The 25,296-nt window shown below is 40.6% G+C and overlaps 1 protein-coding gene across 2 annotated transcripts in view; it reads left to right on the top strand.

The window, feature by feature from the left end:
- LOC120033316 (nck-associated protein 1-like) overlaps positions 1-25,296 on the top strand; it is a 54,849-nt gene that overhangs the window by 17,725 nt on the left and 11,828 nt on the right. For both annotated transcript variants that reach the window (XM_038979615.1, XM_038979616.1), the window contains 15 exons: positions 1,821-1,913; positions 2,350-2,406; positions 2,506-2,648; positions 2,739-2,829; positions 3,044-3,181; positions 3,493-3,541; positions 4,019-4,175; positions 5,498-5,554; positions 5,664-5,760; positions 6,091-6,197; positions 14,082-14,214; positions 14,333-14,414; positions 14,547-14,605; positions 20,934-21,079; positions 24,989-25,121. In XM_038979615.1, coding sequence (XP_038835543.1) covers positions 1,821-1,913; positions 2,350-2,406; positions 2,506-2,648; positions 2,739-2,829; positions 3,044-3,181; positions 3,493-3,541; positions 4,019-4,175; positions 5,498-5,554; positions 5,664-5,760; positions 6,091-6,197; positions 14,082-14,214; positions 14,333-14,414; positions 14,547-14,605; positions 20,934-21,079; positions 24,989-25,121 — 1,542 coding nt within the window. The remainder of the gene's footprint in view (positions 1-1,820; positions 1,914-2,349; positions 2,407-2,505; positions 2,649-2,738; positions 2,830-3,043; positions 3,182-3,492; positions 3,542-4,018; positions 4,176-5,497; positions 5,555-5,663; positions 5,761-6,090; positions 6,198-14,081; positions 14,215-14,332; positions 14,415-14,546; positions 14,606-20,933; positions 21,080-24,988; positions 25,122-25,296) is intronic.

Raw genomic sequence — 25,296 nt, 5'->3', positions numbered from 1 at the left:
TGTGTTTGTGTGAAATTCTTTGTTTGTTTTTGTTCAATGTTTTGCATGCTTAATTTGGCTTTTTCTGGACTGTTCTTTATGGTAATTTTGTGCTATTTGTAGTGCCATTTTGCTTTGCTTAGCTTTGCTTAGTCTGCCTTTTTGTAGTGAAACAGTTTTAGTTCTCATCTAGCCTATTGCTTCTTATCCTGATAGACTATGCAAAGGAATCTAAGTTTCATTTTACCCACCCCATCTAGGTTAAGGCGGAAATCAGTTTAATTCTGCTTCAGTTCTTGGATTCCTTCGTATAGCCTAGTAATGCATCTTGACAACTAGGTTATCTGGTCATTAAACCATTCTATTTGAATACTCATTATTCTTAACAATTAGACTATACATTTATCGTACAAGCTAGACCTATATGGCTGGGTTAACACAGTTAGCCCAAATCTGATATTTTTGGCAAAAGATCTGATCTGATTGGTCAAAAGTGGAGAAAAAAATATTAGCGTTGAGCTACCTGTGTAAACACTGTATATCAGTGGGGAAACATGCAAACACAACTTGTTCTTGCTAATTTTTCTTGAAAATATGTGAAAGCTAAGCCCCTTTACCCTCATGCTATTCAACTCTGAGGCAACGTTATGTCAGAACTAGTTGGCCCAGCTAAAAAAAATCTAATATTGAATTGTATGGTTGAGATGTTGATTGGAGCATTATTCATGTGAAAATGTAACAACTAAGACTGTATTTCCATTTTCGCAGGAGAGAAAAGTTTTTTGAATTAATAATAGATAATATTTGTATTTTATTGGTCTTCCATGAAATGTAATATAGGGCATGGGTAATCTAACTGCCTGAAATGACTTACTAACGTCAGAACAAACATGTCCTTATCGGTGCATTAACATTTTACTGACATACAAGACAGTCCTATAATATATGTAAGAGAATACAATTAATAATTGTATATAGCTAATGCTAGAGCTGATTTAGATAAACATAGCTAGACCAATATTTAGTCTCAATTTGGCAATAAAGCATAGCTCATGGTAATATTAGAGTCATACATACCACAATTACAAACCATACTGGATAACGTCCTCCTGAGTGGCGCAGTGGTCTAAGGCTGTGCCACTAGAGATTCTGGGTTCGAGTCCAGGCTCTGTCGCAGCTGGCCGTGACCGGGAGACCCATGGGGCGGCGCACACTAGCAACTCCTGTGGCGGGCCGGGCGCAGTGGGCGCTGACACGGTCGCCAGGTGTACGGTGTTTCCTCCGACACATTGGTGCGGCTGGCTTCCGGGTTAAGTGGGCATTGTGTCAAGAAGCAGTGTGGCTTGGTTGGGTTGTGTTTCAGAGGACGCACGGCTCTCAACCTTCGTCTCTCCCGAGTCCGTACGGGAGTTGCAGCGATGAGACAAGACTGTAATTACCAATTTGGATACCATGAAATTGGCTAATAATAAGTAAAAAAGGGTAATAATAATAATTTAAAAAAATAAAATACTGGTCACTCAGTACCTAAGGGTTCCCTACAGTGCATTTTTGTCATGAAGTCATTAGCTAATAACATCTGGAGACTGGTGTATTTAAACTATCTAAACTTTAACACTGACAAATGGTTTACTCAAGAAGTTATAGGTTATTGGCCAAATTCAAAAGTTAGGTATGAAATATAGAAAATAATAGTGCCGTAAAATGTCAACCATCAAACCAGGAGAATGACATGGTGTGTGACTGCTGGTGAAAGAAGTGAACCTTACAGATAAGTTTGACATGACTACTTTGACATGCTCCTTGAGAGACCTAACAAATTGTTTATTCTACATTTACAGCAACAGCTTGCACAGCTTCAAAAAGAAAAGTCTGAAATACTAAAGAATCTATCTCTATATTACTTCACATTTGTGGATGTCATGGAATTCAAGGTAAGGAAATACTTTTTTTTAACTCAATGTTAAACTACTTTAATAGGTATATTCATGTAATAATAAGCATAATGTAATATGCTTTTTATATATTTATTTATTTATTTTACCTTTTATTTGACTAGGCAAGTCAGTTCTTATTTTCAATTTTCAAGTTCTTATTTTCAATGACGGCCTAGGAATAGTGGGTTAAGGGCCAGAACGACAGATTTTTACCTTGTCAGCTCGGGGATTCGATCTTGCAACCTTTCGGTTACAAGTCCAACGCTCATAGATGTGTATATAGCTGTGTTAATTAGGATAGATCAATGTCTGTGTAGCCATTTCTTCATTACTCTGAATAGTGGTAGGAAAATGGTGCACCTGTACAATCATATACGATTTAGCTATGTTGTACCTATACAATCCAGACATGAGTGTTTTATATTACTTTTAGGACAATGTTTCTGAATTGCTGAACACTATTGACGCTTGCCAGGTTTTCTTTGATGTTGTAAGTATACAAATAAATGTTTTTTCAAATCTCCTCAGATTATACCGTTTCTATAATCCTAATCAAAGCTATCTGAAGTTTTTCTTTCTGTCTTTATAGACGGTTAACTTTGACCTCACCAAGAACTACCTTGACTTAGTTGTCACCTACACTACACTAATGATGCTACTGTCCCGTATTGAAGAGCGGAAAGCAATCATTGGACTCTACAACTACGCCCATGAAATGACACACGGGGCCAGGTACAGCTAGAGCTATGAGCAGGATTATCCTCTGTGAAATGTATTATGTGATGTCTTTTGACTTTTTTCCCCCCTCCCCTCCGCAACCAGTGACAGGGAATACCCAAGGCTGGGCCAAATGATCGTGGACTATGAGAATCCTCTGAAAAAGATGATGGAAGAGTTTGTCCCTCATGGGAAGGTGAGACACTAGACATCTGTGAATATATTCCTCAATAACACTAATATACAAACGAAAAATAGATAGCACTGTTTTACATACACGGCACAGATAGCACCATGTAAGAAATGTCCACAATTTCCTATTAACTAGCAAGTGAATACCTATAGAAATGATTATGCACCCAGAAATACCTCCAATTTATCTCCTTCTCTTTCTGTTCCAATGGCGATAGTCTTTGTCAGACGCACTCATCTCGCTGCAGATGGTCTACCCCAGGAGGAACCTGTCTGCAGACCAGTGGAGGAACGCCCAGCTTCTGAGCCTGATTAGCGCCCCCAGTACCATGCTCAACCCAGCCCAGTCAGACACAGTCAGTGCCTACTGCCCAGTCACTTTCCTAAGCCCCTACTACTACTAAACTGCTACTAAACCCACTTTCACACCAATCAGTTAACACCGCTCACCCATCCAACACCTTATCTGGTTGACATGCCATGTGTTCTCCCATTTATTCTACTCATTCTGTAAATGTACTAGCCAGCTCTGCCGTTTGGACAATTGTGTTCATAGATGTTTTGGACAAGCTGTTTTTATAGTCCACATTATTAACAGGCCAATAATATATTTTCAGTTAACTTCATCTGTGAATATATCCTGACAAATCTCTGGTCTCTGTTCTAGATGCCCTGTGAATACCTCTCCTTAGACTGTATGGAGAAATGGATTGTGTGTAAGTTTACTGCTCAAGTTATTGTGTTGTTTTTTTTCCAAATTGGTCAGGGAGGATTCATTTTGAGTCTGCCCTGAGATTGGCTGGTTGGGGGTTCGATCCCTGGTCAAGTCATACCGAACCATGGGACTTCATGCCTCTGCTTGGCACTCCTCAATAAGGAGATTGAATTGTGGGTAAGGCCCTGCGACAGATTAGTGTACTGTCCAGGGGGTTTACTTGTACATCAATCTGCCTCGCGCTACATTAACAGGAGTTAGGCTCTTGCCCCTAAGGCTTTACTTGTCCAAGGATTGCTTACTTAAAACTAGATCCCGGCTCCAAAAATCCTGTCTTATAACAGTCACAAGAAATATTAAAATGCTTCAGGTGTGTCTGTGAAAAAAGTATAATAAGTATAATAATAAATGTTACTATATTTGCAATTGTAGAGCAGCATTCAGCAGTTTTTACAGTACTAACCCGTTTCTCCACTAGTCGGGTTCGTCCTGTGCCACGCGGTGCTGAATACTGACCCAGCAGCGCTGAGCCTGTGGAAGCTGGCCCTCCAGAGCAGCACCTGCCTCTGTCTCTTCAGGGATGAGGTCTTTCACATCCACAAGTCCTGTGAGGACCTGTTCGTCAACATCCGTGGGTAAGCCGCTCGCCAACACACCACCCTCAAACCACTCAGAATACACCGCTCTGTGTCTTTCTTATGAGCTGCAGGAGGATTCATGAAGCATATCTTGTAATTGTTTTGTTTTACATGACTGATACAAGTAGTAAATACATTTGAAACCCTTAAATTATTTTGCTTTGTTTTTTGTTCATGCTGAATTTGAAGTATCATTCCAAAGTCATCTGTACCAAGGTTATTATACATTTTCACTTTTCATTTAAGTTTAATTTTAGTTTACAGTTCTGTTTGTTAGTTTTGATTTAAAAAATTATACTAAGTTTTTTTTGTAGTTTTAGGTTAAGTTTTAGTTAAATGACGTTCAGCTCATAAAGGCTTCATAAAGCCTTCATAAGCACGACATGTGTTTCAAAGGATCTATAATCACATGTCATGCTTTATAAAGGGTTCATAAATGTGGCATAACTGACATAATCACCATTGTCAAATATGACATAACCCACTATGTAGAATATGAAAAACATTTGCTTTATAAAGGGTGACGGGTTGGGTCGGTTAGAATACGCTCTAAAGTCGAATCAAATTCTAATCAAATTTAATTGGTCACATACACATATTTAACAGATGTTATTGTGGGTGTAGCGAAATGCTCGTGAAGTCATGTTAGTCACATTACACATAATCTCGTTCCCAGACACTTCCTCTCAAATCAAACTTTATAAAATCAAACACCCTTTATAAAGCACAGGTTTGTCATATTTGACAGTGGGTTACGTCACACTGTTATGCCACATTTATGAACTCTTTATAAAGCATGTCGTGTTTATGAAGCCGTTATCAGCTGCATTTAAATTGGGACCAGAATGGTCAACTAAAACGTAACATTAAAATGTGACAAAAGATGACGTTGATAGAACATTGATTCAACATGTATTTTCCTGGTGGGTTGATCCTTGATTTTGAAATCTGCTCAACCAGTACTGGCAATGAATCTGCCAGATATGTCATCAAACTAGCACAAACGGCAGGACTGTTGAATTCTAAGTCAAGTGTCAACTCACTGCTGTGTAAATCCAAACTTGCTCTTCTGAAAGCTCAGTGTGGAAAGACCGCTAGCTGCAACTTTGAACTCAGGCATTAGTTTCAAGGGCAGAGTGTATTTTCGATCATAGCGGAGTAACTAGTCCATGTAAGAACCAAGTACCTTTGCAAAGAGAGAGAGACGTAATAAATGAATTCAGACACATTTTGTTGTACAAAATTAAAGTACCTTAGTAAATGTGTACAGAAGTCTCCCTTCACCTTCCATCATTTTAACAACGTCCGTTGTTTTCCAGCTACAATAAACGTCTAAATGACATCAAAGAATGCAAAGAACAAGCACTATCGCAAGCGTAAGTATATCGTCTTCATTGTCCCCAGTAGTTTTTTTTATTATACTGCCTTGCAATAGAATGTTCATCATGCAAAATCAATAAAACATGAATTTTGCATTCATTGCAGTGGATCCATGCATAGAGAAAGGCGCAAGTATCTTAGGTCTGCCCTGAAAGAGTTGGCCACAGTTCTGTCTGACCAGCCTGGACTGCTGGGCCCAAAGGTAAAAATATCCCCTTTTTTAATCTGTCGATGGATATGTATTGTTGAATAAGTGTGCAATTTGCTTCTGTCACCGACAAGTCATCTTCAATAAATAACACACGTTATCTATGTTATGTGTGATAGTCTGAAGATGAAATTCAGCAAAACTTGGAGGACAGTGGACGTTGATAAAGGCTTATTTTGATCAACTTCCACTGTCCTCCCAAGAGTTGCTGAATTTCCTCTTCACTTCAGTTTGCTCCTCAATTCATGTGTTTTGCATCTGTGTTCCCTTCCCTTTTGTGTGATAGGATGTCTGAGTCTAAAGGCCAGGTTGTTTTTCCCACAGGCTCTGTTTGTGTTCATGGCTCTCTCTTTTGCCCGGGACGAGATCATCTGGCTCCTCCGCCATGCAGACAACATACAGAAGAAAAGCACAGATGACTTCATTGACAAGTAAGCTGTATTCTTAATGGTACAAACCATCTGTGGGGGATAATTGCAGATGTTTAGCTTCAAATGATTAGTGGTTTGCTTACATCCTCACCTGGGATGTATTCACTAGGAACCAAACGAAAGCAAACAGCCAAAATGTGGTTAGACTAAGGTAGCGGTGGGTGATAAATCGTGCTTTGGCTATTCATTTGCAAAAGTTTTTGAGTGTAATAGGAAATGCCTGTATCACGGGTAGCACATTTTTATGTTTTTGTTATAACATCAGCATTTGCGTCATCTCACACATCTGGATCGAGTCTGTCAGCCCATAATCAACCAAAGCACACCTCAACTGTGTCACAGCACATGCACCGTGTTTCAAAAAGTGATCTACCAATCACAAACAATCCTGACCTGCCTTTCCTACATGTTGTAACCGCACCCATCGAATGAAGCATCAACAGCAGCAGTGCTAAGAGGTTGGTTCCATCATGACAGACAGCAGGAAAGTTGACTAAATTGACTTGATATACTTCTTTACTCAAACTATGGAAGATCCCTTGTTACTTTTGTTGGAATCGGCTAAACTTTGAACTTTGAGATATTGCATAAATGATAGAGAAGAAGCCTTGAGACAGTCTGTAGAAAGCGAGAAGGCTTTGGGATGTGTTTGATGGAGGAGAGCGATGTGTTGATATAGGGAAGACGGATGGATATCTGTGGATTAGGTGAAGGAGGGGTTGAGGTCAGGAGGTGAGGGGTGAGGTCAGTTCCCCTTAACCTCTCTAGGGTACGTGAGACGTTAGCGTCCCACCTCTTCAACAGCCAGTGAAAGTGCAGGGCGCCAAATTCAAAACAACAGAAATCCCATAATTAAAATTCCTCAAACATACATGTATTTTACACCATTTTAAAGATACACTTGTTGTAAATCCAGCCACAGTTTTCGATTTCAAAAAAGCTTTACGACGAAAGCAAACCAAACGATTATGTTAGGTGAGTGCCTATTCACAGAATAACACAGCCATTTTTCCAGCCAAAGAGAGGATTCACAAAAAGCAGAAATATAGATACAATTAATCACTAACCTTTGATGATCTTCATCAGATGACACTCATAGGACTTCATGTTACACAATACATGTATGTTTTGTTCGGTAAAGTTAATATTTATATCCAAAAATCTGAGTTTACATTGGCGCCTTACGTTCAGAAGTCACAAAACATCCTTTGATTTTGCAGAGAGCCACATCAATATACAGGAATACTCATAATAAACATTGCTAAAAGATACAACAGTTATGCATGGAATTTTAGATGCACTTCTCCTTAATGCAACCGCTGTGTCAGATTTCAAAAAAGCTTTACGGAAAAAGCAAACCATGCAATAATCTGAGTCGGCGCTCAGAGCCCAATCAAGACACAAATATAGCCGCCATATTATGCAGTCAACAGAAGTCAGAACTAACAATATAAACATTAACTTACCTTTGATGATCTTCATCAGAATGCACTCCCAGGAATCCCAGTTCCACAATAAATGTTTGTTTTGTTCGATAATGTCCATTTATGTCCAAATTCCTCCTTGTTCTAGAGTTCAGTACACTTTCCAAACTGACGACGCGCGGGCAGGTCCAGCGTAAAGTACGGACGAAAAGTAAAAAAAAGTTATATTACAGTCCGTAAAAACATGACAAACGAAGTATTGAATCAATCTTTAGGATGTTTTTAACATAATTCTTCAATAATGTTCCAACCGGAGTATTCCTGTGTCTTCAGAATTGCGATGGAACAGAACTCGCTCTCACGTGAACGCGCATGGTCAGAGCATGTTCAGGTCATGGCAGACCAGACTCATTCCTCTCTCCTTCGGCCCCACTAAACAGTAGAGGCATCAGACAAGGTTCTAACGACTGTTGACATCTAGTGGAAGCCTTAAGAAGTGCAACATTACCAATATCCCACTATCTTCAATAGGAGCTGAGTTGAAAATCGACCAACCTCAGATTTCTCACTTCCTGGTTGGAATTTTTTCTCAGGTTTTTGCCTGCCTGATGAGTTCTGTTATACTCACAGACATCATTCAAACAGTTTTGAAAACTTCAGAGTGTTTTCTATCCAAATCTACTAATAATATGCATATTCTAGCTTTTATGGCTTTGTTGCAAGCCGTTTACTCTGGGCATGCTTTTCATCCGGACGTGAAAATACTGCCCCCTACCCCAAAGAAGTTAAGGGAGTAATCAGGGTTAGTATCTGGTTACCTTCTTTCTCTTGGGCATAACCTAAGGATTGGAGAGAGGGAGTGTCTATAACCAATGGAGAGAAATGTTTTGCTGTCTGATTACAGGTGTACAGAACCTTTGAGAATAATTAAACTTGGTTAAAGCTTCTCTAGTGTCTGTGGGTTATTTACTCTGAAAAATAAGAATTTAACACTTTGCTTAAGATAAAGTTTTGTTAGTATGCTAGAACTGTTCTATAACTGTATTATTTTCATTATTATTAGCTTGCTAGCCAGTGAGATCGCTAATCTGCTCATTTTGATGGGCCTCGTTCTAATACTAACACTAAAATATCATCGTGATGACGTTTGGTTTGGGCCTTGTTTCAGTAGATATAAAATTAGTGTTATGGTATTACATCAGTGCCACCTAGTGGTGGGCCATTCATAATATAACGATATCATCTGTCAGTGGCTGGATAAGAAAGAAGTTATCACCTTATTGCCTTCATCAATTTAACCTTGCCAGATCAGTCATTACTGCAAAAAGGCAGGCACATTTTTTTTTAAATAAAATAATTGAATTTAATAAGGGGTTCTTATGGTTGTGGAAGGCTTATAATTATCCTAGGGATAATTTTACATGCCCTGAGCTCATTAGATTATAGCTGACTGTTTGCTGTATATTGATGTTTCATTGTACAGAAAAGCTTATTTAGAGAAATGTTTTAAATATCGATATACACTACATGATAAAGAGTATGTGGACACCACCTCGTCGAACATCACATTCCATGTCATGGGCATTAATATGGAGTTGGTCCCCCTTAGCTGCTACAACACCCTCCACTCATCTGGGAAGTCTTTCCACTAAATGTTGGAACATTGCCGCAATTTCCAATTTCATCGATGGGGTTGAGGTCAGGGCTCTGTGCAGGCCAATCAAGTTCTTCCACACCGTCCTCGACAAACCATTTCTTTATAGTCCTCTCTTGTGCACAGGGGCGTTGTCATGCTGAAACAGGAAAGGACCTTCCCCAAACTGTTGTCACAAAGTTGAAAGCAAAGAATCGTCTAGAATGTCATTCTATACTATACAGCTAAGATGCAATGGGGCGGTTAGCGTTCTCCTGGCATCCGCCAAACCCAGATTCATCCATTGGACTGCTAGATGGTGAAGTGTGATTCATCACTCCAGAGAACGTGTTTCCACTGCCAAAGAGTGTGCAAAGCTGTCATCAAGGAAAAGGGTGGCTACTTTGAAGAATCTCAAATATAAAATATATTTAGATTTGTTAAACACTTTTTTGGTTACTACATGATTCCATATGTGTTATTTCATAGTTTTTTTTTTCACTATTATTCTACAGTGTAGAAAATACAGAAAAACCCTTGAATGACAAGGTGTGCCCAAACTTGTGACTGGTACTGTATACTGTGTATAAGTAAAACATGTATTTTTACTTTTAGGCAATATCGCCAACCCCTAGACAAGGGGTACTCACACTATTTGAGAAGGTTCGGTCACGCACATTTCCTAGGTGGCATAGGTCAGGATGTATATTGTTATTTATCGGTGTAGTAACAAACCCCCACCTCGCAACACATGTACCCCAAACTCTTCTCACCCTTCTTTTTGGACAGAGAAAATGTTGCAATTCTACACATTTTGCAATGTCTTATGTGTGTTCATAATGATACCTGAGTGACTCATAACTACTTTTTTGAGTTTGGATCCCGCTACGCGGTTGGCATCAGTTGCTGGGACCGCTGCTATCTGTCCAGTGATCCTACCGACCGGATCTGAGGAGCTGTTTGGCCTAGCTGCTAACTAGCTGCCTATCAAGCTAGCATGGTTTTGTTGCTAAATGTGTTGCAGGCTGGGACTAAAGCTTGCAACACAGCCTGCAACGCATTTAGCCATTGTGGCTGGGACTGCAGATTGTCCCTGGCTTGTGGCTGTCTAGACCCTGCTGTTTGTTGTTATTCTCTTCAATATTCTCTGCGACCTGCCCTGTGTCAAACTACGAAGTGTAACAGTTTAACCTACATTCTTACCATGACAAAGACCAAAGCCAGCTGGAGTACCGTTAAATAAACAAATAGACCTCCTGCAAGCAGTTGATACAACAAGAAGAAAATGGCTTCAAGTGTTTTGTCCAAATACTGGTGGAGTCAACTAATAAAATAATTGACGATCTGAAGAAGAGTTTGCAGTTCTCCAAGGGTCAGCTCGATGAGTTTAAACAGGAGAACGGCAAGATGACCGCAATCTTTAAGTCATTGAAAGAGGACATCAGTTCTGGATGTGAATGACAGAGAAATCAGATTATCTCAAGGGACAATCAAGGTGGAACAACATGGTTGTGGGCGGAATTGCAGAATCTCCACATAAGTCCTGGACGGAGTCTAAGGATAAAGTGGGGGAAATAATCTCAGAGAAACTGAAGATGGACCACAGGAAGACTGAGGTGGAGCGCGCCCACTGGACTGGAAAACCCACCACCGGCTCAGGTGACAGACCCAGGCCAATAGTAGTCAAGTTCCTGAGGTTCAAGGACAAGGTAGCTGTTCTGGAAAGACCCAAGAACTTGAGGGGAACGTATATCTTCCTCAACGAGGCCTATCCTGAAGCTGTGCGCCAGAAGAGAAAATAACTTATCCCAGCCATGAAAGCTGCCAGAGCTCGTGGGGATATTGCTTGCATCCGCCATGACAGGCTCATTGTCCACCCTTCCTCTCAAAAGCCTGGAAGGGATGCGAGAGCCAAGCTTATTGGTTCGTAGTTTCAACCCCACAGCGCACACACTTACACACCAACTGATTAATGGATAACTTGCTAACATCAGATAACATTAATATATGACTCATTTCCAAAACTCACTTGGATACTTAATTTGATAATACAGCAGTAGCAATACAAGGATATAACATCTATAGAAGAGACAGGTGCTTATGGGGGAGGTGTTGCTGTATATATTCAGAGCCATATCCCTGCAATGCATAGATCTTATGTCAAGTGTTATTGAAGTATTGTGGTTGCAGGTTCACCTGGCACATCTAAAACCTTTTCTTTTTGGGTGTTGCTATAGACCACCAATTGCTAACAGTCAGTATCTAAATAATATGTGTGAAATGCTTGTTATTGTATCTGATGTAAACAGAGATGTCTACTCTCTTGGGGACCTGAAATTATCTAACACTATACACACACATACACATGGATCTTTCATTGTAGATATGTGGTTGTGGAGCATGGGCCTGAGGGCACACACTTAGTGTGTTGTGAATTGTGTATTGTTTTTAAAAATGTATAACTGCCTCAATTTTGACAGGCCCCAGGAATAGCTAATCCATAATAAACACAAAAACTGCAAGTTAGAATTTTGTAAAGTTAGTTTGGTGGATTTGTTTTTGATCAATAATGACAAACCGCCTGACATTGACAACTTAAATGGAAAACTACTCAGGATGGTAGTTGACTCTAGCCACTCCTATATGTCATATCTGTATTATGAGCCTAGAGGAACGTCTTTGTCTTTAGGCCTGGAGGAAAGCCTAATTCATTCCGCTACCCAAGAGTGGTAAAGCGGCCTTTTACTGGTTCTAACAGCAGACCTATCAGCTTGCTGCCATCTCTTAGCAAATTGTTGGAAAAAATGGTGTTTGACCAAAGATAATGCTACTTCTCTGTAAACAAATTAACATCAGTCTTTCAGCATGCACTCAACATGTATTGCACTGACACAAATGACTGATGATTGGTTGAAAGAAATTGATAATCAGAAGATTGTGGGAGCTGTCCTGTTAGATTTCAGTGCAGCCTTTGATATTATTGATCATATCCTGTTGAGAACTTATGTGTTATGGCTTTTCAACCTCAGCTCTGAATCCACGATATGGCAATCTATCTAATACAACTCAGAGGGTTTTCTTTAATGGAAGCTTCTCTAATGTCAAACATGTAAAGTGTGGTGTACCCCAGGGCAGCTCTCAAGTCCCTCTTCTCTTTTCTAGTTTTACCAATGACTTGCCACTGGCATTAAACAAAGCATGTTTGTCCATGTATGCTGATGATTCAACCATATACGTATCAGCAACCACAGCTAATGAAGTCCTTTTAACAAAGAATTGCAGTCTGTTTTGGAATGGGCGGCCAGTGATGAACTGATCCTAAACATTTCTAAAACAAAGAGGATTGTATTTGATACAAATCATTCCCTAAGTTCTAGACTTCAGCTGAATCTGGTAATGAATGGTGTGACTGTTGAACAAGTTGAGGAGACTAAATTACGTGTTACCTTAGATATTAAACTGTCATGGTCTTAACATATAGATTCAGTGGTTTTAAAGATGGGGAGAGGTCTGTTAGTGAAGAGATGCTCTACTTTCTTGACACCACACTCCACAAAGCAAGTCTTGCAGGCTCTAGTTTGATCTGATCTTGATTATTGGGATACCGAGTGGCACAGGGGTCTAAGGCACTGCATCGCAGTGCTAGAGGCATCACTACAGACCCGGTTCAATCCCAGGCTGTATCACAACCGGCCGTGATCGGGAGTCCCATAGGGCAACGCACAATTGACCCAGGCCATCATTGTAAATAAGAATTTGTTCTTAACTGACTTGACTAGTTAAATAAAAAATAAAAACACATTTGGTCAAGTGCTGCAAAGAAAGACATAGTTAAGCTGCAGCTGGCCCAGAACAGAGCGACACGTCTTGTGACTCATTTGTAATCAGAGGGCTAATATTAATACAATGCATGACAGTCTCTCTTGGCTAAGACTTGAGGAAAGACTGACTGCGTCACTTCTTGTTTTTATAGTAAACATTGTGTTGGAACTTCCAAATTGTTTGCATAGTCAACTTGCACACAGCACTGACACACACACTTATCCCACCAGACATGCCACCAGGGGTCTTTTCACAGTCCCCAGGTCCAGAACAAATTCAAGGTACAGTATTTTAAAGAGCCATAAGAGCATGGAACTCCCTTCTTATATAGTGCAAGTGAACAGCAAATCTGGTTTAAAAAAAACTAATAAATCAACACCTCACGGCACAACGCCTCTCCCACATGTGACCTACTTGTTGTGTGTATGTACTGACATGTATGTGTGACTGATCGACGCATACACACACATTTTTAAAAACATTAACATGTAGTGTGTACCGGTAAATAAAAAATTATTTTGTCTAATGTATTTTCCGTTATATGTCGGACCCCAGTAAGACTAGCTGTCACCATTGGCGTCGGCTAATGGCGATCCTAATAAATAAAAAGCAAATTGGGGCCCCTTGGGGTCGAGGGTCCTGGTCACGTAATCTGGCCATAATAACTACAAGATTTAGATGGCTGGTTAGCCTTACTTACCTACCTAACTAACATGGGCTAGTAGGTGATCAACTGAACATTTCTGACCGGTTATAAATAGCTGCCCATGCAATACTGCCCATGCAATACCACATTTTGAAATTGCACCTTGTGCCTTCTACAATTACAACTCTCAACAGCAGGGAGATAAAAGCTGACGGATTTCCTGAAGTTGAAATACTGTTGAGTATGGCTTGGCTGCCTTAGACTAACCTGAACTCGTTCCATAAGAAACACTTGTTTTGCTACAGTGTTCACCAATCAATACACCCCCTGACTTCTCCTTTTCTCTTGTTGCTTCTCAGGCATGTTGCAGAGCTCATCTTCTACATGGAGGAGCTCCGGGCACACATCAGGAAGTACGGTCCCGTAATGCAACGGTACTATGTGCAGTACTTGTCTGGCTTTGACGCTGTGATTCTCAACGAGCTTGTGCAGGTGAGACACCTCCCCCCCCATACATTAACCTGTGCACGCTGACACACGCATACACGTTTTTTGCGTTCAACAACATTTTGCAACAACAAAACAGTGACACGTAGATCTCCCCTTCCAGAACCTCTCCGTCTGCCCTGAGGACGAGTCCATCATCATGTCCTCCTTTGTGAACACCATGACCTCCCTCAGCGTGAAGCAAGGTATTCAGCCCTGACACTTACGATACTCGCCTGCCTGCCACTACCTCCTTCCCAAGTGTTGCTATATGTATAGACACTGTGGTGGGTGCCGATGTTGACATCAGGATATGAGTTTCTGTGCTTGTGTTGCAGTGGAGGACGGAGACGTGTTTGATTTCCGGGGCATGAGGCTTGACTGGTTCCGTCTACAGGTAAGCCACTTCCAGCCCAGGACTGGTTATGGTAGCCATATCAAAAACAGTCCTCATATTACAAAGCTCAATAACTCTATGCTACCCTAGTTATACCCTTATGGGCCAGTTTTTTTGGACCCAGATTAGAATCTCCTTTGGAGGTGCTTTTTAGACTAGTATTAGGTTTAATTTGTGTCTGGGAAGCTGTCCCTATGAATATTATGTTTATTTGTAAACAATCTGCTACATGCCGTATTCGATAGGGGGGTACAGCTAGCGATTTGGCCGTTATTTAGCGAGTTAAATGTTTTGAGAGCAACATAAATTGAACTAAACAGTTACGTTTTGGCATTGTGTCCTGGTTTACTATATGCTAGTTTGCAGCATTTACAGCACATAAACAGTGGTGTTTACCCCCTTAATTCTTTACAATATAAGACTTTGGGGTAGGGGGGGATTGCTGAACTGACATGGAATTGTTTTAAGCTGGTCATACTATGGATCATTTAGCTATTTGGTTTAGAACTTTAGGACCCCTTTAGGTATAAAAAAATATACGGTACCAGTCACAAGTTTGGACACACCTACTCATTCAAGGGTTTTTCATTATTTGTACTATTTTCTACATTGTAGAATAATAGTGAAGACATCAAAACTATGAAATAACACACATGGAATCATGTAGTAAACTAAAAATATTTTATATTTGAGATTCTTCAAAGTAGCCACCCTTTGCCATAATGACAGCGTTGCACACTCTTGGTATTCTCTCAACCAGCTTCATGAGGTAGTCACCTGGAATGCATCTCAATTACCAGGTGTGCCTTGTTAAAAATTCATTTGTGGAATTTATTTCCTTAATGCGTTTGAGCCAATCAGTTGTGTTGTGACAAGGTAGGGGCGGTATACAGAAGATGGCCCTATTTTGTAAAAGACCAAATAGCTCAAATAAGCAAAGAGAAATGACAGTCCATCATTACTTTAAAACCTCTACGGGATCGGGGTGTCCCCACCCACGGGACGGTTGAGCTAATGTGATGGGATGCTAATTATCCATCATTTATGACATTCCTGGGAGTGTGTAAACTTACATTTTTTTATTACCATATCATTTTTGGATGTTCTCTATATTTATGTACTTGAAAATGTATCAATTGACCAATTCGGCACACTTGGGCAGTCTTGATACAACATATTGAACAGTATTGCAATGGTTCAATAGATCAGTCTAAAACGTTGCACATACACTGCTGCCATCTAGTGGGCAAAATATAAATAGTCTTTCTCTTGTATTTCAAAGATGACGGAACAAAACAAAAAATTTGAAATCGCATGTTTTTTTCTTTGTATTATCTTCTACTAGATCTAATGTGTTATTCTCCTACATTCATTTCAAATTTCTGCAAACTTCAAAGTGTTTCCTTTCAAATGGTATCAAGAATATGCATATCCTTGCTTCAGGTTCAAACCATCATTGGCTATGATGTAACTGGCTCTTATGAGGAACGCGACAGGAAAGGAAGACCCAGAGTTACCTCTGCTGCAGAGGTTAAGTTCATTAGAGTTACCAGCCTCAGAAATTGCAGCCCAAATAAATTGGTGCCGGAAGAAATTGCAGCAGTTTTACAGGCGCCCAACCAATTGTGCTATCATGTGTTGTTGATTTCCGCGTTATTTGTAACTTATATTGTACATCATGTTTCTGCAACCGTATCTTACGGCACAAAAATCTTCTGGATATCAGTACAGTGATCATTCACCTCGGATTAGACAAAGATTTTTCTCCAACAAGCAAGACGCACAGGACATTCTCCAAACACCCGACGGGGCCAACGTCCCCATTATTTGCAAGAGGAAGAAATGCAAGCACAGAGGACACAGAGCAGGATGCCTTGTGAGAACCCGCAGAAAGGCGAGTGGGAAAGCTGCCGTTAATGTCAATATTACTCGCCAACGTGCAATCATTGGACAATACATTAGACGAGGTACGATCACGAATATCTTACCAACGTGACATCAAAAACTGGAATAGCCTATGTTTCACAGAATCGGGGCTGAATGACCACATGGATATTCAGCTAGCGGGATATACGCTGCACCGGCAAGATAGAGCACACTCCGGTAAGACAGGGGGGGTGGTCTGTGCATATTTAGCTGATTTGGCATGGGTCCTGAGATCCTCAAAAGGTTCTACTGCTGCAACATCGAGAGCATCCTGACCGGTTGCATCACTGCCTGGTACGGCAATTGCTCGGCCTCCGACCTCCGACCTACAGAGGGTAGTGCGTACGGCCCAGCACATCACTGGGGCTAAGCTGCCTGCCATCCAGGACCTCTACACCAGGTGGTGTCAGAGGAAGGCCCTAAAAATTGTCAAAGACCCCAGCCACCCCAGTCACAGACTGTTCTTTCTACTACTGCATGGCAAGCGGTACCGGAGTGCCAAGTCTAGGACAAAAAGGCTTCTCAACAGTTTTTACCCCCAAGCCATAAGACTCCTAAACAGGTAATCAAATGGCTACTCGGACTATTTAAATTGTGTTCCCCCCAACCCCTCTTTTACGCAGCTGCTACTCTCTGTTTATCATATATGCATAGTCACTTTAACTATACATTCATGTACATACTACCTCAAATGGCCCGACCAACCAGTGCTCCCGCACATTGGCTAACCGGGCTATCTGCATTGTCCCGCCACCCGCCAACCCCTCTTTACAATACTGCTACTCTCTGTTCATCATATATGCATAGTCACTTTAACCATATCTACATGTACATACTACCTCAATCAGCCTGACTAACCGGTATCTGTATGTAGCCTCACTACTTTTATAGCCTCGCTACTGTATATAGCCTTGCTACTGTTTTTCACTGTCTTTCTACTGTTGTTTTTATTTCTTTACTTACCTATTGTTCACCTAATACCTTTTTTGCACTATTGGTTAGAGCCTGTAAGTAAGCATTTCACTTTAAGGTCTACACCTGTTGTATTCGGCGCACGTGACAAACTTTGATTTGATTTGAAATAAATGCTTCACAGATTTCAAGTGACAGACGCATCTCAACATCAACTGTTGAGTGGAGACTGCGTGATTTAGGCCTGCGTAGTCGAATTGCTGCAAAGAAACCACTACTTAAGGACACCAATAAGAAGAAGAGATTTGCTTGGGCAAAAAATGGACAGACTGGTGGAAATCTGTCCGTGTCTTTGTGAGAAGCAGCGTAGGTGAACTGATGATCTCATGTGTGGTTCCCACCGTGAAGCATGGAGGTGTGATGGTGTGGGGGTGCCTTGCTGGTGACACTGTCTGTGATTTTAATTAGAATTCAAGGCACATTTAAACAGCATGGCTACCACAGCATTCTACAGCAATACGCCATCCCATCTAGTTTGCGCTTAGTGGGATTATTGTTTGTTTTTCAACAGGACAATGACCCAACACACCTCCAGGCTGTGTAAGGGCTATTTGACCGAGAAGGAGAGTGATGGAGTGCTGTATCAGATGACCTGGCCTGGGATGAGTTGGACCGCAGAGTGAAGGAAAAGCAGCCAACAAGTGCTCAGCATATATTGGAACTCCTTCAAGACTGTTGGAAAAGCATTCCTCGTGAAGCTGGTTGAGAGAATGCCAAGAGTGTGCAAAGCTGTAATCAAGGCAAAGGGTGGCTACTTTGAAAAATCTCATATGAAATATATTTTGATTTGTTTAACACTTTTTTTGGTTACTACATGATTCCATATGTGTTATTTCATAGTTTTGATGTCTTCACTATTATTCTACAATTTAGAAAATAGTCAAAATTATGAAAAACCCTAGAATGAGTAGGTGTTTCCAAACTTGTGACTGGTACTGTATATAAAAAAAATATTTGATACAATGTTGATTTTGACCTTTTCTACTAAATCCCAAAGAAACGCATTGAATAACATTCATAAATGGCATAAAGGGCAGTTCAAAAAACAAGAAACACGGTTTTGAAGTGTCTGTTCTAAGTTTAGGAGCTATAAAAATCTCAGGAAATGTACTGTTAATTTGGAAAGTATTCAGTCCCCTTGACATTTTCCACATTTTGTTACGTTAGAGCCTTATTCTAAAATGTATTACATTACCTGTCTCTCTTTAATCTACAGACAATACCCCATAATGACAAAGCGAAAACGAGACTCGAAATTGAGCTGAGGTGCATTTCCATTGATCATCCTTCAGATGTTTCTACAACTTGATTGGAGTCCACCTTTGGTAAATTCAGTCTATTGGACGTGATTTGGAAAGGCACACACCTGTCTATATAAGGTCACACAGTTGACAGTGCATGTGAGAGCAGAAACCAAGCCATGAGGTCGAAGGAATTGTCCGTAGAGCGCCGAGACAGGATTGTGTTGAGGCACAGAGCTGGTGAAGGGTACCGACAAATTTCTACAGCATTGAAGGTCCCCAAGAACACAGTGGCCTCCATTCTTAAATGGAAGAAATGTGTAACCACCAGGACAGCCCAGCCAAGCTAAGCAATTGGTGGAGAAGGGCCTTGGTCAGGGAGGTAACCATGAACCTGATGGTCACTCTGACAGAGCTCCAGAGTTACTCTGTGGAGATGGTTGTCCTTCTGGAAGGTTCTCCCATCTCTGCAGCACTCCACCAATCAGACCTTTATGGTAGTGTGGCCAGATGGAAGCCACTCTTCAGTAAAATGCAAATGAAAGCCTACTTGGAGTTTGCCAAAAGGCCCCTAAAGGACTCTGACCATGAGAAACAAGATTCTCTGGTCTGATGAAACCAAGATTGAACTCTTTGGCCTGAATGCAAAGCGTCACGTCTGAAAGATAAACAGAGCAAAATACAGAGATCCTTTTTGAAAACCTGCTCCAGAGCACTCAGGACCTCATTATGGTGTATTGTGTGTAGATTGATGAGGGGGAAAAAATTATTTAATCCGTTTTATAATAAGGCTGTAACGTAACAAAATATGGAAAAGGTGTAGGGGTCTGAATACTTTCTGAATGCACTGTATTTGCAGTGTGTATATATATATATATATTTTACACACATTTAACCCCTTTTTTTATAGGCACAAAACTACCTTCATGCTTCCATTAGAGTCCTGTGACACTCTGGGGGTCGAAGAGCAAAATGGAGAACACCATTGTGTTCGTGAGATTCTCCCCTTTCCATAGATTGGTCATAATGTACTGAACAAAAAATATTAACGCCACATGCAATTTCAAAGATTTTACTGAGTTTCATTAGGCCCTCACATGACTGGGCAAGAGTGCAGCCATGGGTGGGCCTTGGAGGGCATAGACCCACCCACTTGGCAGCCAGGCCCACCCACTTGGCAGCCAGGCCCACCCACTTGGCAGCCAGGCCCACCCACTTGGCAGCCAGGCCCACCCACTTTGCAGCCAGGCCCACCCACTGCAGAGCCAGGCCCAGCCAATCAGAATTTGTTTTTTCCCCCCCACAATAGGGCTTTATTACAGACAGAAATACTCCACCCACCCTGGGTCCTGGGCTGGCATGGTTACACATGGTCTGTGGTTGTGAGACCGGTTGGACGTACTACTAAATTCTCTAAAACAATGTTTTTGGCAGCTTATGAATATTAAATTGTCTGGCAACGGCTCTACTGGACATTCCTGCAGTCAGCATGCCAATTGCACGCTCCCTCAGAACTTGAGACATCTGTGGCATTGTGTTGTGACAAAACTGCACATTTTAAACTGGGCTTTTATTTTCCCCAGCACAAGGTGCACCCGGGTAATGAGCATGCTGTTTAATCAGCTTCTTCATATGCCACACCTGTCAGGTAGATAGATTATCTTGTCTAAGGATAAATGCTTACTAACATGGATGAAAACAAATTTGTGCACAACATTTGGGAGAAATAAGCTCTGTTGTGCGAATGGAACATTTCTGGGATTTTTTATTTCAGCTCATTAAACATGGGACCAAGAAGCGGAAGTGTGACACTGGCGGATGCGGTGAATTGAGACTCATCCAATGCAAGAAAAACTGATTTCACTCTTTTTTTCGTTATTAAATAATAAAAGATTGAACCTTTATTTAACTAGGCAAGTCAGTTAAGAACAAATTCTTATTTGGCCTACCCCGGCCAAACCCGGACGAAGCTGAGCCAATTGTGCGCCGCCCTATGGGACTCCCAATCACGGCCGGATGTGATATGTAACTTAGATTGACGTGTCAATCGACTCTAGGGGGTTAAACACCAGTTGTAAGAGAGACTTGTAATATGATGCTAGCTGAAATGGAGAATGGTTTTGATTTGAAATTCAAGGTGTTTTGATTGATGTGATGAAACTGTTGTCTGTCTCTCTCGCTCTCTCCAGGCCTACACTAGTGTGTCAAAAGCCTCTCTGGGCATCGCTGACCACCGTGAACTGGGCAAGATGATGAACACCATCACATTCCACACCAAGATGGTGGACTCCCTGGTGGAGATGTTGGCGGAAACCTCAGACATCTCCATCTTCTGGTAATACATAACCCAACAGACAGAAAATATATACATATTTCATTTTGTTCATACAGGGTAGGTCAGCATTGATACCAGGGTCTCATATACAAGGGAGCTGTGTAAGCATGTACATACACCAATAAAATGTAATACAATACAATGACTATCAGTACAACAAGATTAATCAAAACAAACACAAGTCTCACATCACCGTCCTTAAACTTGATCTAATCTGTCCAATGCAGACCAGCAATGGCCTCAAGGCTATTCCATGAGCTGGGGGTATAAAAACTAAAAGTATTTTTCACCCTCTCAGTGGAGACCCCGTGGGACCTCCAGAACCAGCCAGTCCAAGAGCGGGTCTGAAAATTAGCTGGATCTCCAATTATTGCGTGATGTGGGGGAGTCTCTGAAAAAAACGCTTCATATTAAAAAGGATACAATGCTGGACCCTTCTGGTAGTCAGAGACTCCCAGCCAACAAAACTATACAAAATGCAGTGATGTGTACAGAAATTGTCCCCTGTAATAAAACGCAGTGCTGAATTTAAAGATTTTAAAACAGAGACTGCCGCGTGAATGTGGATTATATCACCATAATTAAGTACTGGGAGAAGAGATGCTTGAACAACCTTCCTACTTTTAAAATTAAGGCAGGATGTATTTCTATAAAAGAAACCAATCTTAATTATCTGCTTTTCAATGTGTGTTTTAAAAAAATAGCTCATCGTCAGTCCAAGTACTTATAATGGGGAACTTGCTCAATTTGGGTTCCCTTCAATGTGCAAATACGCAGGTTCTCAGGGTCAATATTACGAGACCCAGAGAACAACAAACCTGGTTTTATTAGGATTAAGCACTAGTTTAAGATCAGTAAGCAATTTTTATTGGGTCAATAATGTTGAAAGTCATGAATGGCCTGCTGTACTATCTGCTTATAGAGATGATTGTTACAGGTTTTAAGATAAATAATATTTGTCTATATAAATAGTGAAAAGAACGGAGGCCAAAATTGACCCCTGCGGCACTCCTTTCTTAATATTGAGGAAACTACATTTGATAAGTACACATTTTGTCCTGTTATAGATGTAAGATTGTATAAAACTGTACCATTGGGTATATGCCTCAAGCGAGGACATGGAATATAATAAGTGTTAGTGAGGGTTCTTGCTCGAGTAAGCCTAACAGCTCTTAGTACTGAGCAAATGTTGGTGATAGCAGTCTGGATCCTTTTTCATTAGGGTGAAATAGATCTACAATGGTTTCTTAGCCAAACATGTAGAGACCACTTACGGCTGAATTTCTCGCAGTTCCAACGCGCAGAAGGAATAGGACCAGAGGTTATGGGTTGTTTACCCGAATCCTGTATGGTCTCAATAAGCTGTTTTGAAAATGGATTTGAGCTTTTCTGCTTTCACTCACTTGACATTCATTTTGATGGTTGGGAACAGTTCTTGTAAATCCATCATGCGCACCCCCAGGTAATAAAGAGTACTTGCATCTGGGACGGCCACATGACAAACCATGGAGGTTTCAGCAATGATGCTAGATCCGGGGTCTCCAACCCTGTTCCTGGAGAGCTTACCCTCCTGTAGGTTTTTGCTCCAACCCCAGAGTGAAAACCTATAGGACGGTAACACTCCAAGGAACAGGTTTGCAGAGCCCTGTGCTTCATGTAGGACGATTCCTTCCAGCTGGAGCAGGTGAATCTCCTGCTGCTCCCCCATTTCAAAAATCGCTGGAGTTTGGGGCCGAGGGTGGGGGGACTTGGACTCACATTGGGTGTTCTCAAAGCCCTCAGCAGACTGGGAGACGTGGACCACTCATTACTTACACTGGGGACTCCATTAGCATACGCATAGCCTCCAGCCAATGACGGGTCAGCATTCTAACAATCTAATAAATACATGTCATATATGCAATCGGAAGAGTAATAATTTGGTTGTGTTTATGAAGGTGTTAAGGTAACATTAGAATATAATAGCATTTATTAGTTTGTTACTGTAGGCTATAAGTAAAAACAAAATGAAAACCATAAAACAGAAATCATTATAATTTTGTTTTGGCAGGTCTATTATTAAAGTCTATGTTACTAGTCTTTGCCTAGTAGCCTGAGCAATGCTGCTGCACGAGTACTCATCAAATGAAATGTTATTTGTCACATGTGCCGAATACAACAGGCGTTGGTAGACCTTACAGTGAAATGCTTACCTACAAGCCCTTAAAACCTCTTAAGGATCTGACCCTTTTTTTCAATCTTCGCCTAAAATGACATACCCAACTCTAACTGCCTGTAGCTCAGGACCTGAAGAAAGGATATGCATATTCTTGACATCATTTGAAAGGAAAAACTTTGAAGTTTGTGGAAATGTGAAATTAATATAACACATTAGATCTGGTAAAAGATTATTAAGAAAAAAACTTCAGTTTAAATAGAAAAATATTCCACCTTTTGAAATGCAAGAGGCCATTATTAACAAATGATATGGTAATACAAAATATAAGTTTACACACTTTCAGGAATGTCATACATGATGGATAATTAGCTTCCCTACAGAAAAGACACTAACCTTCACACATCTAGATGGGGGGTGCAGCAAACACAGCAGGGATTCCAACTGTAGAACCCAGTTCCTACATTTGAATATAAAAATAGATTTTATCAAACAAAACTATGTTACATTTTATCTCTGGGACCCTCAGGATGACAAATCAGAGCAAGATTACTAAATGTAAGTACATTATTTACCTTCAGAGGTCACCAAACCACTGACCGTGAAAAGTTTTTTGTTGTTGTGCACTCTCTTCAAACAGCATGGTATTTTTTTTGCTGTAATACCTACTGTAAATTGGACAGTGCAGTTAGATTAATAAGAATGTAAGCTTTCTCCCATATAAGACTTGTCTATGCCCTGGGAAATGTCCTTGTTACTTACAACGTCATGCTAATCACATTAGCGCATGTTAGCTCATCCGTCCCGTGGATGACCGATCCCGTATAACCAACAATGCAGTTTTTAATAAGAATTACTAAAGAACAAATAATTAAAGTGCAGTGGTAAGAGTGGCAGTAAAATAACAACAGCGAGCAGCAACATTATGTATAAAATAAGTTACAAACAATGCGAAAAAACAAACAAAATAGCATGGTTGGTTAAGGGCCCATAAAACGGCAGCCATCCCCTCTGGTGCGATTATCATGTGCTGAACACACGGCACAGCACTGTTATTCTTTTAAAAAGTGATATTTGGAGAGCTATTTGACAAAGCTAAGCATCTTAGAAACTGCAGAATATGCTCATTCTAATATATCAAATGTTCTACCTGCATGTGATTTGAAGGAGGACTTGATAAAGTGGTGCTCCTGTCCCTGCCTCGTTCAATTAATTCCAAGCTGTGCCCATCTCTTCATGTACAATTTACAACTCATAGTATTGTCAGTCATCAGATTATTGTCAATTTAATCTTGTCTTTAGGCTAACTTATGTGTGAAATTAGTTTCGGTATAGTTTAGGTGTAGTTTGCTTCCTCTCACTTGTCACCTCGGATAGTCAACGATATGTTTTGCATTATTCTAAAGGCCTACTGCAACACGTAGCATGTTTTAATTTACCTTACAATAAATGCAATTAGTAATAGAGTTATAGTAAGTAATACAGTCCAGTAAGGGCTTATTTTTTACCAAAAAAACAATGAATGACATCAAGGCGCTCGGTAAAATTATTTGCCATAAACATGAGCCTCTAACGATAATAAATGGGCATAACACAAATGTAAAAAATAATTGCATAAATAAATATTTGTGAAAATATATGTTAATGACAAGATATGAAAACAAGATTAATTCATTTATTGTTTTGGATATGATTGCTCTAGATGGATGTTGAGTTTGTCTTTCTTGGTGTCCTCGTCTCATTGGTGGTGATAGCTTCTACAGCCGAGCATTTGAGAAGATGTTTCAGCAGTGTTTGGAACTGCCCTCACAGTCGCGCCACTCTATCTCATTCCCCCTGCTGTGCACACACTTCATGAGCTGCACCCATGAGCTCTGTCCCGAAGAGGTAAGGCCCCACAACCAATGGTTGAAAGAAACCCTTATGAAGCGTAACATCACATCCATATCTACAATTCGTTTTGTAAGGTTAGGTCTGCAAAATTCAGGAAACATTCTTAAAAGTTCCTGGGTTTTCCAGAAGTCCTGGTTGCAGGATTCCCAGTTGGAGTGTTCCCTCGCTG

Source organism: Salvelinus namaycush, chromosome 40 (genome assembly GCF_016432855.1).
Source record: "Salvelinus namaycush isolate Seneca chromosome 40, SaNama_1.0, whole genome shotgun sequence".
Taxonomy (NCBI): domain Eukaryota; kingdom Metazoa; phylum Chordata; class Actinopteri; order Salmoniformes; family Salmonidae; genus Salvelinus; species Salvelinus namaycush.
Note: the sequence above shows the minus strand (reverse complement) of the source record. Positions and strands in the feature narration are given on the sequence as shown.